Source organism: Pseudorasbora parva, chromosome 7, assembly GCF_024679245.1.
Source record: "Pseudorasbora parva isolate DD20220531a chromosome 7, ASM2467924v1, whole genome shotgun sequence".
Taxonomy (NCBI): domain Eukaryota; kingdom Metazoa; phylum Chordata; class Actinopteri; order Cypriniformes; family Gobionidae; genus Pseudorasbora; species Pseudorasbora parva.
In genome coordinates, this window is record NC_090178.1 from 28,477,486 (window position 1) to 28,493,695 (window position 16,210).

Genomic DNA, 16,210 nt, shown 5'->3' on the forward strand with positions numbered 1-16,210 from the left:
GGGTTCGAGTCGTGTGACCCGATCAGGGCCTGTGTTATTGGACGGGGTCGTAAAACTGCCGAAGTTGTCACTTCCCCCAGACTCTGTGGCGTGGCTCTTAATTTACATGCGGCTAAAAGCTACCCCCCCCTTTTTACAATCAACACTGGGTTCCTCTTTGATCCTCATTGTAAGAGACCACAGACGCTACAGCCCCAAAGTTGTCGGCCCACCGGAAAAATGCCCGGTATGCCAGATTACCAGTCCAGCCCTAGAGGGAGTGAAACACCCCTTTAAGGTCATCACTGATCATCGAAACCTCGAATATCTGAGAGATGCCAAGCGACTCAACCATCGCTAAGCCCGTTGGGCATTATTCTTCGCCGCTTTAACTTCAAGGCAACTTTTCGCCCTGGAGACCTAAACATGACAGATGCCTCGGTTGTATCAAGCGGATCCTGACCCTGAGAACACAGAAACCATCCTCCCTCCAGCCATGCTCGTCAGTCCCATTTAATGGGAAGGTGAAGTGGAAAAGGACCCTCTCGCTCCTCCGTCAATGCTACTGGTGGCCCTCCGCTCCTCGGGACATCTCCCAGTACATCAAGGGATGCTCAGTCTGCGCCATTGCTGATACTCCTAGGAGATTGCCTGACGGTAAGCTGGTGCCTCTGCCCATTCTGGAACGCCCTTGGACTCACATTGGGGTGGATTTCATGACGGATCTTACTCCTTCTCAAGGGTTCACCTTTGTCTTAGTGGTCGTAGACCGCTTTTCAAAGTCTTGTCAACTTATTCCCCTCAAGGGATTGCCAATGGCGCTGGAAGCCACGGAGGCAGCCCGGAAGACATAGTATCCGACTGAGGATCCCAATTCATATCCCGCATCTGGTTAGCCTTCTTTCGTCTCCTAGGAGTATCCGTCAGGCTATCCTCCAGGTACCATCCTCAGATCAATGGCCTGACTGAGCGTAAGATTCAGGAAATCGGGAGATTCCTGAGGCTGTACTGCCATCGGAACCAGGAGGGTTGGAGCCAATACCTACCCTGGGCCGAATATGCCCAGAACTCCCTCCGGCAGTCCACCACAGGGCTCACCCCATTCCAGTGTGTTCTAGGATATGAACCGCTTCTCTTCTCTTGGTCGGGCGAGCCCTCGAAGATCCCAGCAGTGGATTATTGGCTCCAACAAAGCAAGAGGGTCTGGGACTCAGCTCAGGTGCAACTCCAGCAGGCAGTCTGGAGGCACAAGGCACAGGCTGACTTCAGGAGAGGACCCCCACCGCAGTACCAACCGGGCAAAAAGGGGTCCATTTACCATAGAGAGGCAGCTGAATGAAGTGACCTACCGTCTCAACCTTCCTGCACAGTATTGTATTGCACCATCATTCCACGTTTCCCTTCTCAAACCCTTCACTGAACTGTTGTCTCCTCCTTACACAGAGACTGGTGATAATGCTGTACCTCCTCCTCCTGTCATCGATGAAGACCCCAACGTCTACCGGGTAAGAGCTATCCTTGACTTGCAGCGTCGGGGGTCACAGCTGGAATACCTAGTGGACTGGGAGGACTACGGTCCCGAGGAGCGGAGCTGGATCAACAAGAACTTGACCCCAACCTTCTGACACAGTTCCACCAGGACCACCCTGAACGACCCGCTCCTCAAAGCCGTGGTAGACCCCGTCGCCGCCAACCATCGCAGTCTTCAGGAGCCGCCCATGGAGAAGGGAGTACTGTCACAACCGCACATACTGCTCCATCAGACACAGACACGTATGCCACGCCCACTTGTTCACAATCACCAACATTCTGATCACCTGCGCATAATCACCAGAGCCACATAAGCACGACAGTCACAAACACTAATCGTCTGGTCTTGCACTGACACCATCCTATGACTACCATCTACATACCTGTTGTGCTACTTACCTGTCTTCGTCATCTTCATCATCTCCACATTCGTCTTTGTCTTCACCATCATCTCCACCATCTACAAGGAAAGTTCAGTCATCAGTCAGTTAAGGTTTCTCCTTGTGTCAAGATATCATTCTATCTTCTTTCTGTGTCCGTTACCTCTGCTAATACACTGTTTCACGTTAAACTTACTTACTGTGTCTGACACTCACCTTGTAAATACAAACATCCCAAGAGGACTTGAATGCAACATATACTGTCCTCTGTTTAAAGTTACCATAAAATCAAAATTGACCATTGTTATTTTTATATGGATAAGTGATTTAATCGTGTGCACCATTATTTATTTATTTTTAAATCATGTGCCCTCAAAATATTTAATCAAATTACCCCTCTTACCAGTATGCCATTTTGTACACAGGCTTTCACTCTATACATCATAATAGAAAAAACTAATGCAACTTCTGTTTCATGCTGACTTTAGTTTTCTATAATAATAGGGTATCCTAAAATCCAATGCTATACATCTACATCCTGACATACAAAACATGAAAGTCCAAAAGAAGTCATTAATAAGTAACATTAATTCTGAAATGAGACATAAACATTTTTATTTGCTATTGTGGATGCTGTCTTTTACTTACAGTGGTTGGTGTGGACATTTACTGTATACTAGAAGAATATAAAGCACATATAGTGGTTATACAGTGGGCTACTTTAACATTTAGCACCATAGCTGTGCATTGTCATGCTCTTTGTGATCCTTTTAAAATACAGTCTTAAAACAAAAACGCTGAGACATTCAACCAAGCTTATTTCAGTTCCAAGCACAAACTTTAAAATAATTTTTAAAAAAGTGATGTAAATTGATAATGAACAGTAATGATTGTGGCAGCTTCTGTTTGTTTTAGGAACACAACAGGTTTAAACTTTCGAATACTGTTCTGTCATTAATGAATAACTACACAGGAACAAATGAGGAATGCAATATTAGCACGTAACTACTATTAACTTTCCCTAATATTGACTGAAGTCATTGAAACCTTTTGCAGTTTATGTAAGGTTGTTTATAGTAATGACTCAAGTGTTAACTTCCTTCTAAAGGAATTACTAATTATTTGGATCAGTATTCTTAGGGAAAAACATGGTAACCCAATAGTGTTACCAAATCAATCGGAAGAAATTTCAATCCAAAAACTTACAAAAACATACAAAAAAACGCAAAAGCTTAGAATTGATTATACATTATGTATTATTCATGTTAATTATAAATATGTGTATGGTAGTTCTTAGTAGTCCTCTGGGAGGTATGAAAAAATAAAAGTTACTGATTAGCTAATAGTGCACGAAATTCAACTGAACAATATTTCTTACTAATTCGTTAATCATAATTTTTTGTTAGTTTGTTAGGGATAGTTCACCCAAAAATTTAACTTTTATGTTGATCTGCTTACCCCCAGGGCATCCAAGAAGTAGGTGTGTTTGTTTGTAGAACACAAGTGAAGATTTTTAACTCCAACCGTTGCACTGTGCCAGTCATATAATGCATGTCAATGGGGTGTTTTTCTATGAGAGTCACAATGAGAGTAAAAACACATATACATACAAATCCATATTAAACACTGTGGCTCGTGGCGACACATTGATGTCTTAAGACACGATACGATTGGTTTCTGTGAGAAACCGAGCAGTATTTATGGTATTGTTTTACCTCATATCAGACGGATCTCATCCAGTATTCCCAATGCCATTACTTCTGCCGGAGAAGGTCAAAAACCCGGTGCGATCATAAATATGTGTACATAGATGCCTCATTCGACTGATCTGCGCAAGCACTAATGAGGATTCTATATATATATATATATATATATGATCGCACCAGGTTTTGACCTTCTCCGGCAGAAATAATGGCGTTGGGAATAATAATAATAATAATAATAACAATAATTTATAATTCATTACATTTATATAGCGATTTTCTAGACACTCAAAGTGCTTTACATATAGAAAGGGGGAATCTCCTCAGCCACCACCAATTATATTAGATGAGATCTGTCTGCAATGAGGTAAAAAAATAACAAAGACATTTTAAGACATCTATGTATTGTCTTGTCATGAGCTGCAGGGTTTAAAAGGGATTTGTGTGTATAACTGTGTTTTTTACTTTTATAGAAAAAAAAATCTTCATTTGTGCTCTACTGAAGAAGCAAACACATACATCTTGGATGCCCTGGGGATAAGCAGAAAAACATATTTTTTTTCATTTTTGGGTGAACTAACCCTTTAATAGTTAATAGAGTGTTAATAATACATTACTCATTTGTTCTTGTGTACGTATTCATTAAATATGAAACAGTATTCTAGTGTTTCCGGTTTAAAGTTTAAGAGTTCAACATTCAGATTTATATAGTTGTATTTGTTGGAACCAGGACTCTCTTTGTTTTCTTTCTGTCATCCATCTTTTCTTTTATCATCTAACTTTACGGCTTGTTTGCCCAGGTTTTTGGGTAGCCACGGCGACAGCGTCTACTAGTTGTCCTCTTTTGGCGTTTTGGCCACCCAGATTTCTCTCTGCAGAGTTCAGCTGAGAGAGAGAGAGAGAGAGAGAGAGAGAGAGAGAGAGAGAGAGAGAGAGAGAGACCACCATAAGATTGTATATTTTTTATTGTGGATCGAATAAATGCAGCATTGGTGAGTGTGAAAGTCTAATTATTATTGTTATTTTTTACACCAGCGCTTTCTTCATCTTTCAAGCATAAATCACGTTAAAGTTAGTTTGATTTATTAAAAAATGTAGCAAGATGGAATTTTATCAATTTATGATCAAAGGATACTGTTCATCGCGATTCCATCTTTCAAACTTTAGTTAGTGTGAAATGTTGCTGTTAGAGCATAAAAAATACCTGTAAAATTATAAAGCTCAAAAGTTCAATGCCAAGCGAGATATTTTATTTAACCGAAGTTCCCTTTCAAAGCCTACGGCGAACGGCCGGTTTGGACTACACCGCTGCACTTCCTTCTGTATTGACGTCACTAGAACCTTTTGTTGACTAACCCTCCGCCTCTAAGTACACGTAAAATAGGGGGCGTCGTCTTGTTACTCTCCCACGTGGAGAAGAGCGTGCATTCAGCTTGCATCTTCCCCGTTAAGGTAAGAGGCGGGACCTTTCTGGGCAAAGTACGCTAAGCTGCTGTCCAATCACAACATGGGAAGCGCTTGCCCAATCAGAACTCGCTACGTTTTCTGAAGGAGGGACTTCATATAACAAGGAAATCATCAGGCCGCTTTTAGGACAGAGAAAACAGCGCTGTACAGATAAGTAAATTGTGTGAGAAATACTGTGTTTTTTTACACGCGAAACATGTTATATTGCACACTGTAAACATAATCAAATCTTTGAAAACACGTGAAGAACGGGACCTTTAATATTAAAATATTAGTTTTGCTTTTAATATCGTTGATATTTACACATATATTTACTCAAAAACAACACAAATATTGATTAAGTAAATTTTTCCAGAAAAAAAAAAAACTTCTTTCAGGATAGGTAAAAGGTAAAAAATTGTCATGTAAATCTAAAGATATCAGACCTATCATTATAAGTTGAATTTTATGGGATAATAATATATTATATGATAATATATAACAATATCCTTTCAAAAACTAAATTCACATTAGTGTATTAGGTTGTTCTGTAGTCTACTACTGAGTGTCTCACCCATCAGGATCTCGTCTTGTTGGCACACGGTCCTCACACAGATCTCCTTGTTGATCACATAGACTCTTGGAAGACTGGAGGAAACAGATGCCATTTTGTCACAAACCTCTTTTTGTATGTTCAACAGAGAGGAGAATGTAAGCAGGATAGAGAAAGCAGCTTAAAAATGTATGTTAGCCACCTGTAGAGACAGAGCGAATGGATACATCTTTTTATCGGTCGATGGACAGAGTACATCCTGGTGCAGGGGTATGTTTCCTCTCTGCAGTCTGTGGGACAGAAACAAGATTGTTATTGTCTTACTGTTGATACAAATGGTGTACTGGCAAATACTGTATATACAAACTCACCTGGTGGTGGCAAAGCATCAATGTCTGATATTTCTGGTAAGAAAAAGAAAAGTACAGGAAACTAAAAATGTGTACGGTAGGTTTCTTTTTGAAAGTCAGTGTGTGTATAGATATACAGGTGCTGGTCATATAATTAGAATATCATCAAAAAGTGCAACTATATTACTATAGTTATATTCATTAATTTCACACAGACTGATATATTTCAAATGTTTATTTCTTTTAATTTTGATGATTATAACTGACAACTAAGGAAAATCCTAAATTCAGTATCTTAGAAAATTTGAATATTACTTAAGACCAATACAAAGAAAGGATTTTTAGAAATCTTGGCCAACTGAAAAGTATGAGCATGTACAGCACTCAATATTTGGGGCTCATTTTGCCTGGATTACTGCAGCAATGTGGCCTGGCATGGGGTTCATCAGTCTGTGATACTGTTCAGGTGTTATGAGAGCCCAGGTTGCTCTGATAGTGGCCTTCAGCTCTTCTGCATTGTTGGGTCTGGCATATCTTCCTGTTCACAATACCCCATCGATTTTCTAAGGGGTTAAGGTCAGGCGAGTTTTCCTGGCCAATTAAGAACAGGGATACCATGGTCCTTAAACCAGGTACTGGTTGCTTTTGCACTGTGTGCAGGTGCCAAGAAAATGAAATCTCCAAAAAGTTGGTCAGCAGCAGGAAGCATGAAGTGCTCTAAAACGTCCTGGTATACGGCTGCGTTGACCATGGACTTTAGAAAAAACAGTGGACCAACACCAGCAGATGACATGGCACCCCAAACCATCACTGACCGTGGAAACTTTACACTGTACCTCAAGCAACGTGGATTGTGTGCCTCTCCTCTCATCCTTTGGATGGACTCAGACTCTGGGACCCTGACTTTCAAAGGAAATGCAAAATTTACTTTCATCGGAGAACATAACTTTGGACCACTCAGCAGCAGTCGAGTTCTTTGTTTTTTTGTCTTTAGCCCACGTTAGACGCTTCTGATGCTGTCTGTTGTTCAAGAGTGGCTTGACACAAGGAATGCAACAGCTGAAACCCATGTCTTGCATATGTCTGTGTGTAGTGCTTCTTGAAGTACTGACTCCAGCTGCAGTCCACTCTTTGTGAATCTTCCCCACATTTTTGAATGGATTTTGTTTCACAATCCTCTCCACGGTGTGGTTATCCCTATTGCTTGTAAACTTTTTTCTACCACCTCTTTTCCTTCCGTTCACCTTTCTTATAATGTGCTTGGACACAGAGCTCCGTGAACAGCCAACCTCTTTTGCAATTAACTTTTGTGTCTTGCCCTCTTTGTGCAAGGTGTCAATTGTTGTCATTTGGACAACTGTCAAGTCAATAGTCTCTCCCATGATAGTGTAGCCTACAGAACTAGACTGAGAAACCATTTAAAGGCCTTTGCAATTGTTTTGAGTTAATTAGCTGATTAGAGTGTGGCATCAGGTGTCTTCAATATTAAACCTTTTCACAATATTCAAATTTTCTGAGATACCGAATTTGTGATTTTTGTTGTTGTCATTTATAATCATCAAAATTAAAATAAATACATATTTGAAATATATCACTCTGGGTGTAATGAATAAATATAAGTTTCACTTTTTAAACGGAATTATTGAAATGAATCCACTTTTTGATGATATTCTAATTATATGACCAGCACCTGTATACTTTAATACTTTAAGTACTTTAAGTCTGGGATACAAAAAAGCTAAAGAACATTTCTTTTTCCAAAGAACAGGAAAAAGATACAGTTCATTTAACGGGCAAATTTGTGAGTTGTCAAAACAAGGACTTTTGAGTATTATTTACAATAGAAATAATTCATTAAATGCTTTATCTTTAGACAAGAGAGACTACAGAGAGAGACTTTCTACAAAAGCCGTTCTCATCCTTTTTTTAATTTACTAAAACTAGTGACATTGCAAATTAATATAATGAACTATTTAAATGTTTATATAAATTGTATAAATTAGTAATAATATTTAAGTAAACTTATTAAATAAAGTATAAAAATACAATACAATACAATTCTAGTAAAAAACTTCTGAATTTACCAATTAATTTATATAACTTTTAGCACAAAAAAATAAAAATAAAAATATATTTTTTACATTTATTTACTTTTTAAATACACTGTTAAAAATTGCTGTAAAAATACGGGCGATTTCCAACAGTAAAATACTGTTATTTTAATAAACAGTTTAATCCTGTAATTTAACAGTCTAGGTTCCATAAATTAATTACTTGCAGTAAATTTACAGCATTTATGTGTAAATCCATGTGTTCCTGGAAAAAACAGTATTGGCCTGTAAAAAATATCACGTGGGGGCGGGGCATCTTTAACGCGGTTTTTTTTCAAACAGAAAGCAGACGCAGTCAAAGAACAGCAACACTCCTCTGTCTAGGCTATTTTAAAGAAGGACAATGTTCAAGGTGAGTTTATTTCTTTGCAGTTATTCTATTATGTTGCTCCCAACCTATAAAATCGCCTTTTTCACAAGGTATTTTTGACTGTGCTAGCCCTAATCGCATTTTGCAGACAGAGCTCTCAACGGCATGAGGCCTTTCGCCTGCTAATGAATATTCTCTGAGCTCCGATTTAAAGTATTACTGCGAATTTGCTTGGTTGAAGTTAAGTTACCATTTAGAAATTATTTTGGCTTGCTTTTGTAGTAACATTAACCCTTATCTCGATTCACATGAATTTCTGGTTTAGTAAGTTAATGTTACATGATGCTAACGTTAATCTAACCAGATGCATTAATGTTATTCGCATAACGTTAATATCATGCACATAAGATGGAGAATAATTACAAAACTACTCGAAATATCCAGAACCATGATAGCAATTAAAATGTTGTGGTCAATTTGATTAGTTTCCATGCAAATAATGTAAAGCTGTTAAAATTCCCAATGCAAAATAGATATTTAACGTTTATATATATATATATATATATATATATATATATATATATGTGTGTGTGTGTGTGTGTGTGTGTATGTTATATTTTCAATTTAGTGGTCCGAGTACTTGCTTTTTTGTGAGATTCGCATGTAACGTTATGTAGTATTAAAAGTCAAAGAGGTTGTTTTTGAAAGAGGAGGCAGATATTCTTGACTGCACTCGTTTTAGCAGACAGTTTTCAACAGCTTAAGTTTCACTATGCAATGTTCTCCATGCTCTGACGTCGAATTTCTTTGCTTGGTTAAAGATTAAATATTTATTAAATAATAATTGTATTCTTTTTTTCTAGGAATCAATCACTTGTTGTACTGAGTTTTACTGACATTGTATGCATCCCTAATCATTGGTGAGTTTCACGTCATGTAAATTATCAGAAAATGTATATTTTTGTGTAAACTGTTGTTTTAAGTGTTGTGTATAATTTGAAGAAAAAAATAATTTCAGGGAGGGCAGATAACTGTACTGAACACTGGATGTTTACCCTAGACTAGAGGGTCGTGTTGTTTGTAAGGGCATACAATCACGATTTCTGAATGCAATTGGAATAATGTTTACAATGTTCTGTCTTCAATTGTCAGTATCCAGAGGAGGCATGTGGCACATTGGAATTCATTCAAAGGTATGTTGTGACCTTTTATAGTACCCTTTAAATTTGTTTATTTTCTTTTATTGTCCCGTAATTTAGCAAATGTATATTTAATCCAATATTTAAATTGATAAAAGGTAGATTTTTGTAAGTTTTCTATTTTAAAGTGTGTGTGTGTGTGTGTGTGTGTGTGTGTGTGTGTGTGTGTGTGTGTGTGTGTGTGTGTGTGTGTGTGTGTGTGTGTGTGTGTTTGGATAAACCCCGAAAGAGGTTCTAAGACCTGCAGAGGCAAGGTGGTTTCAAAGAAGACTGGAAAACTTGTCAGCAAGAAGTCTGCCACTGTCAATCCCAAAGTTGCTTCTCTATGGAACCTCATCGATTTCGAATGGAATTTCGTCTAGGTAACTAAACTTTATGCCTACTGACACTCCCATTTGTGCAGCTTCCTAAAAGAATCAACACCGCTTAAAGGATAAGTTCATCCCAAAATGAAAATTTCCTGATAATTTACTCACCCCAATGCCATCCAAGTTGTTCATGTCTTTCTTTATTCAGTGGGAAAAAAATTAAGTTTTTTGAGGAAAAAATTTCAGAAATTTGCTCCACACAATGGATTTCAATGGCAACCAGAATGTTGAAGTCCAAATAAATATGTTTCAAAGGATTTTTAAGTGCTTCAAATGACTCCCAGCTAAGGAATCCATCTGTCATTTTCTAAAAAAATAAATAAATAGTATATACTTATTAACCACAGTTGTTCATATTGTGCTGGTCTCCGTGCCAGGCATGACATCCTCACATAGGAAAGGTCTCGCATGACATTATTAGACATCCAGGATATACACACGAAATGACCATTTTAAACAATAAACTGACACAAAACCATAAATATGTAATTCAACATACAATACAATGTGAACGATAATCCTTCTCCATACTAGTAAACAATGGGGTGGTAATTACTTTTGACCTTTCCAATGGGATGACGTAATGCCTGTCACATTGCAGACCAGCACAAGATGAACAATTGTGGTTAAAAAGTATATACATTTAAATTTTCTTAGAAAATGACAGATTGAGTCACTAGATAAGACTCTATTCCTCAGCTGGGATTGAGGAGAGCCCTTTGAAGCACTTTGAAACAGCATTTATTTGGACTTCAACATTCTGATTGTCATTGAAGTCCATTGTGTGGAGAAAAATCCTGAAATGTTTACCTTAAAACACTTAATTTCTTTTCCACTGAAGAAAGAAAGACATGAACATCTTGGATGGCATTGGGGTGAGTAAATTATCAGGACATTTTCATTTTGGGATGAACTAATCCTTTACCTGCATTCATATTCAGTGGTAAGAAAGTATCTGAACCCTTTGGAATGATTGTCTGCATTAATTGTTCTTAACATTTCATGTGATCTTCATTAGTCACATAGACAAAAAAAAAAGTGTTTAAGCTAGCTACACAAACAATTATAATCTTTAATGACTTTACTCAACACTTCCCACACTCTCAGGGCTGTGTAATAAAAATGTTAATTTGGTAAGTGACTACCTTGTTGTTATCTCTATGAACCACAAATGTTGTTTTTGTGTCGTAATGGTTGTACATGAGTGCCTTGTTTGATCTGAGCAGTTAACCTGCTCAATGTTCTTCAGAAAAATCTACCATGTCCAGCACAGTTTTGGTTTTCCAGCATATTCTGCACAATTGAACCCTTTACAATAGTGACTGCATGATTTAAAGACCCATTTTTTCACAATGAGAACTACTGATGGACTCAACTATTACAAAGGGTGCCAGGGGGAGGATTTTATTCTGAAGAACAGTGGACAGTTTAACTGCTCAGAACAAACAAGGGAATCATGAACAATTATTACCAAAACAAAATTAGATTTTTAGGAAACAAATCCATCTCTGAGTCCATATAATGTCATTGATTGGCTGTCACATGTCTGACACTTAAAAAAGAACAGCGATCGTGATGGTAATTCATATGAACCCAGTGGATAAATCAATGCCTTTTAAAGCCAAATGATAGGTTTGTGCAATAAAATAAAAAAACCTAAAAATGCTAAATTAAATAACTCATTGCTTCCAGTCTACTGTCATATGAGCACTTATCAGAGGGACATTGTGACGTGATGTAAGTGCATTGTGAAAGCTTGTTCGAGAAGTAACACAGAAGCAAAGATGACCGACATTTCGCATGAGCTTCACTTATGACAGTAGATTGGAAGTAATGATTTATAGTTTAGTTAGCATTTCATTTTTTGTTTGTTTTTCAAACACAAAAATAAAGTGAGTTAAAAATATTAATATTTTTATTACACACATCTACGGTTTGGTTTCAGAAGACATTGATTCATCCACTTCAAGATTGTTGTGTTTTTTAAGTGTCAAAAGAATGGCAGCCAATCAATGCGATTGTCATGTGTTATATATAGCATGGGGGTTAGAAATTTTGGATTTTTGGGGTGAACTATCCCTCTAAGGACATTGTGTTTGTCTATACTTGTGACTGGTAAAAATCAGATGAAATTTTATGATCAACTAATGCAGAGAACCAACCAATTCCAAAGGTTGAGGGTTTACAGCTTTTTTTCCCACTGTACTCTCAAATGTACTTCTTCTGCTGTAAAAAAAAATGTTTTATATTTAACTTAGCTCTCTTTACATATACACAATTATAATATACTCCTAAATCTACTAAATAAATGTACTCCTATCCGGCCAACTGGAAAAAACACAATCACATTCTTTTACACACAGCTAAACTTTCTGGTCTTGTCTTGACCCCATAATCTTTCTGTTAAGATTGTTTTTTATGTTTTTCCTCTATGCTGTAACAAACATTCAAAACAAACTGCACACTCAATTGCTGTTTAAGATTAGTTTAGTTCATTAACATGATCATTTTATGTCTCTTTTGAAAGTTTTCACAGAGTATGTGATCACTAGTTTTTGCCATGTGCTTTATTTTACCACTAAGATTTTCTTGATTTTCTTTCCTTTCAGACCTGGATTTCCTCTAAGACCAGATCTGTCAAAAGCTGATGTGGGCCGTGTTGGCTGTTTTTTTTGCCTCTTCCTACGTTTTATTCGCCCATTGGTTCTCTTGATTATGTCCTCTCAGATCTGGACTTCCTCCCAGGCCAGCTCTTTTAAAAGCAGGTTTGGGATGTTTTGACAGTATTTTTTGCCCTATCAAGGATTTTTGATCCATTGGTTCTCAATGATTTCTAAAACAGTATTTAAGGAAAGAAAGTCAGAGAAAATACATTTTAAAATGCATTGAATGTATTGTTAAAACCTGTTTTAAATAAATGGCAAACAATGTACACCATAATCTATTTCTTTATTTTTTCCATTGAGTAAAAAGTCTGTTTGGAATGTCTGTAAACATTATGGTACATAGGGATGTTAATAGATATCAGACAATAGAGTAAATAGAAAACAGTATTTATATTAACTTTTTTTATACTGTAGCATTGTAGTTGGAACCATTGCTGCCAGTACTTTGTGAAATTACAGAACAGCCATACAAATTAAAAACTGTAAAATTACGGTAAAGGGCTGGAACCACAGCTGCCAGTACTTTGCTGTGAAATTACAGCATTATTGAAACCGTAAAATTACGGTAAAGGGCTGGAACCACAGCTGCCAGTACTTTACTGTGAAATTACAGCATTATGGAAACCGTAAAATTACGGTAAATGACTGGAACTAGCTTGCCAGTACTTTACTGTGAAATTACAGCATTGTTGAAACTGTAAAATTGCGGTAATGGGCTGGAACCACAGCTGCCAGTACTTTACCGTAAAAATACGGGTGAATTTTTTACAGTGTAGCAATATTTTACAGTTTGGCATAACTTTAATTTATTTTTAATTTATGCATTTATTTTTTCTTGATTTATTATTTTTTTCTTTTTTTGCTCATTCGACTATTGTATAGACTTTTGGTAAAAAAAAAAAAACATTTAAATGACAGTTAAACACAAATTATTCATGAAACAGCAAAACATACAATTTAATTTAATTATTTAGAAAATGACAACAGAAAAAACACATGACAACTTGCCACTGACATTTATGAAAATGTCTATATAATGCATATATGTTTGAAACCAAGTGTAAGTTTTGAGCTACTGAGATATATCATTGTGACAACTAGGCCCAGTCTGCAAACACACACACACACACACACACACACACACACACACACACACACACACACACACTCACTCAGATGTTCACAAAATAATTTTAACAAAATAGTTACAGTGTTATGGTGAATTACCAGTTTGTTGTGCCCGGACAGTAACAAGTACTGAGAGAAGGGGGGAAAAAATGCAGAAAAAGTTTTTTGGCTGGGCATTCAAAAGGAATCATTCATTCATATTAATTAAATGATTTGGCTTGTAATTGGTTGTTTAGATGAACTTACCAAAGAAACAACAGCATAGCAGCACAGAGACTGGATAGCTGCCCATCTTTCAGGGTCTTTACGGGGTCCGATCACAGTTTAGGGGCTGGAGAAACAGAGAGCAAGAACTGTTATGAGCATGTTTATCATAACAACCATGGAATAGCTTTTTTAGAAATTAAAATGGATGGTATGGAAAGTAATTGTTAAAAAAACAAAATGAGTAAAAATAAATAAATAAATAAAGATTATACGGCTATTGATACATTACCGTTCAAGGGTCAGTATGATTTTTTTAATGATTAAAAACTAATATTGTGAAATAGTTTTAAAATTAAAAAACTTCTGTTTTCTATTTTAAAATATTTTAAACTGTAATTCATTCCTGTGATACAAAGCTGAATTTTTCAGTGTTGAAGAGTTTTTTAATATTTTTGGGGGGGCTTCTGTGATGCGTGTTTTGCATGATGAATAGAAAGTCAAAAAGACTATTTTTACTAAACTATTTGGGTTGCTAAAATTATTTTTATCCTTCTGGATAAGAATCCACTTTAATTTGTTTAAAATGGATGGTATGGAAAGTATTTTTCTTTTTTCTTTTGAAAAAAGAAACGTTTCAATGTCAGACCGGTTACTATGTATCCATGTGCTGGCAGAACAGATTTACTCCTTAGTAGGCCATGTTGTCAACAGGTCCACACTTCTAAAATGTATCCATTTATAGACATCCTTGAAAGACTTGGACAAAACAAATGAATTCTGTATATGAGAAGGCAGACCTGCAGATGGTTGAAGCCTAGATTTTCATTTGCCTCTGACTCATTCAGATTCTCATTTATTGATGTCACAGAACTTAAGTTCTCTATTCTTAATCGCTCATTAAAGATATCAGTTACAGCTGTTCCATCCGTTCAGCTTTGTCTGTTTCCTTCTCTCTCCCCAAGTCTTTTCCTCTAAGTCTGTATTTCTCGGTGTCCAAGACATGAGCTCACACTAAAGAATGTGCATTCCCACCCCTCCCTGTGGACTCAACAAACTAACACACACATATGCGTGCATGCACACACAAACACAGATGAAAAATCACACACATGCACATAAACACATACGAACCCTTATGCATTCCCTCAGACCAAAGTTTAGCCTGAGGGACCCATTATATATTCATAAACTGACAACTCAAATGTAGAGTGCATGCACAGTCTACACTCACATTCTGCATTCTTTTTCATTTAAAGCATGTATTTCTTGTACTGCTGCACGTTTTTTCACAAGTAATGCAGATTTTTACATATTCATCTCTTTAAGATGCTTTACTAGCCACAATCCGAATGCGTATCCTCTGTCTTACTGTGTGCATGTTAAAAGCAATGACTAGATGATGAGTTGTATGATGATGGTAATGATGTAATATTCTCAAAAGAATTTGTTTTTATAATACTTACAAATTTCCAATCCTCTGTTGCTCCTTGTGTTTTTCAGAATCCTTTGGCTTTTACTTTTCCCCTCCCTTTCTCTTCCCTCCCCTCAACCTCCCTCCGCCTGTCTCTCTCTCTCTCGATTGCTCATTCGCTCTTCCCATTTTTATCCAAATGTTGGAGTTATAGCCCTTAAAGAGAATATGGCATGGTTTTGCCACAGGTTTTTAAAAAAGGAAACATTTTTATTGGGGCTAATAATATCATCTTAGGCCCTGTTAGGCAGTCCTACATTAAACTTTGAAGTTGTTTGTGTTCTGAATCAGAATAAATAGAGATAATCTAAAAGTGTTGTTCTTTATGTCATTCTTTTGTGAAAGAGAAATCTGCCTATGCGCACCCTAGCAGCAGCAAATCTAATCTGCCGCAAGTGTCATCTAGCAAATCTCAATACACTTCTGAGCTGTAAAAACCAAACTCTGGTCAGGCCAATCACATTGTGTATAGAGTCTGTAGGCAGGTCTTCACATAATGACGGCCGAGTTGCGCTTGCATGCTACTAGTATACACAGAAGCTGTCGAATGGTAGTCATTTGAATCAGCTTTGACCGCAACTCTGAGTTAACTTGGAGTTAAGCTTTTCTCTGAGAAAAGAACAAAGAACGGCACTGAAAGGGGGGGTGAAATGCTGTTTCATGCATACTGATCTTTTTACACTGTTAAAGACTTGGAATCCCATACTAAACATAGACAAAGTTTCAAAAGTTAAGGTGGACGTTTGATGGGAGTATTTCTTTGTCAAAAATACTACTTCCGGTTAGTCATAAGTTTCGGCAAGTTTTTT

General features: G+C 36.9%; 1 protein-coding gene and 1 long non-coding RNA gene across 2 annotated transcripts; one reads left to right on the plus strand and one right to left on the minus strand.

The window, feature by feature from the left end:
• Positions 1–2,487: 2,487 nt before the first annotated feature.
• Positions 2,488–15,490, minus strand: mfap5 (microfibril associated protein 5). Its single transcript, XM_067449698.1, has 7 exons — positions 15,394–15,490; positions 13,970–14,054; positions 13,823–13,852; positions 5,963–5,995; positions 5,794–5,881; positions 5,613–5,686; positions 2,488–4,477 (listed from the first exon to the last, which is right to left on the minus strand). The coding sequence occupies exons 2-7, from the start codon at positions 14,013–14,015 to the stop codon at positions 4,374–4,376; spliced, it is 375 nt and encodes a 124-aa protein (XP_067305799.1). The 5' UTR covers positions 14,016–14,054; positions 15,394–15,490; the 3' UTR covers positions 2,488–4,373.
• On the plus strand, positions 8,332–12,977 carry LOC137083765 (uncharacterized). The gene is made up of 5 exons (XR_010906601.1): positions 8,332–8,404; positions 9,226–9,282; positions 9,515–9,555; positions 9,791–9,923; positions 12,539–12,977. It is a non-coding gene; the product is annotated as an uncharacterized lncRNA (long non-coding RNA).
• Positions 15,491–16,210: the final 720 nt, after the last annotated feature.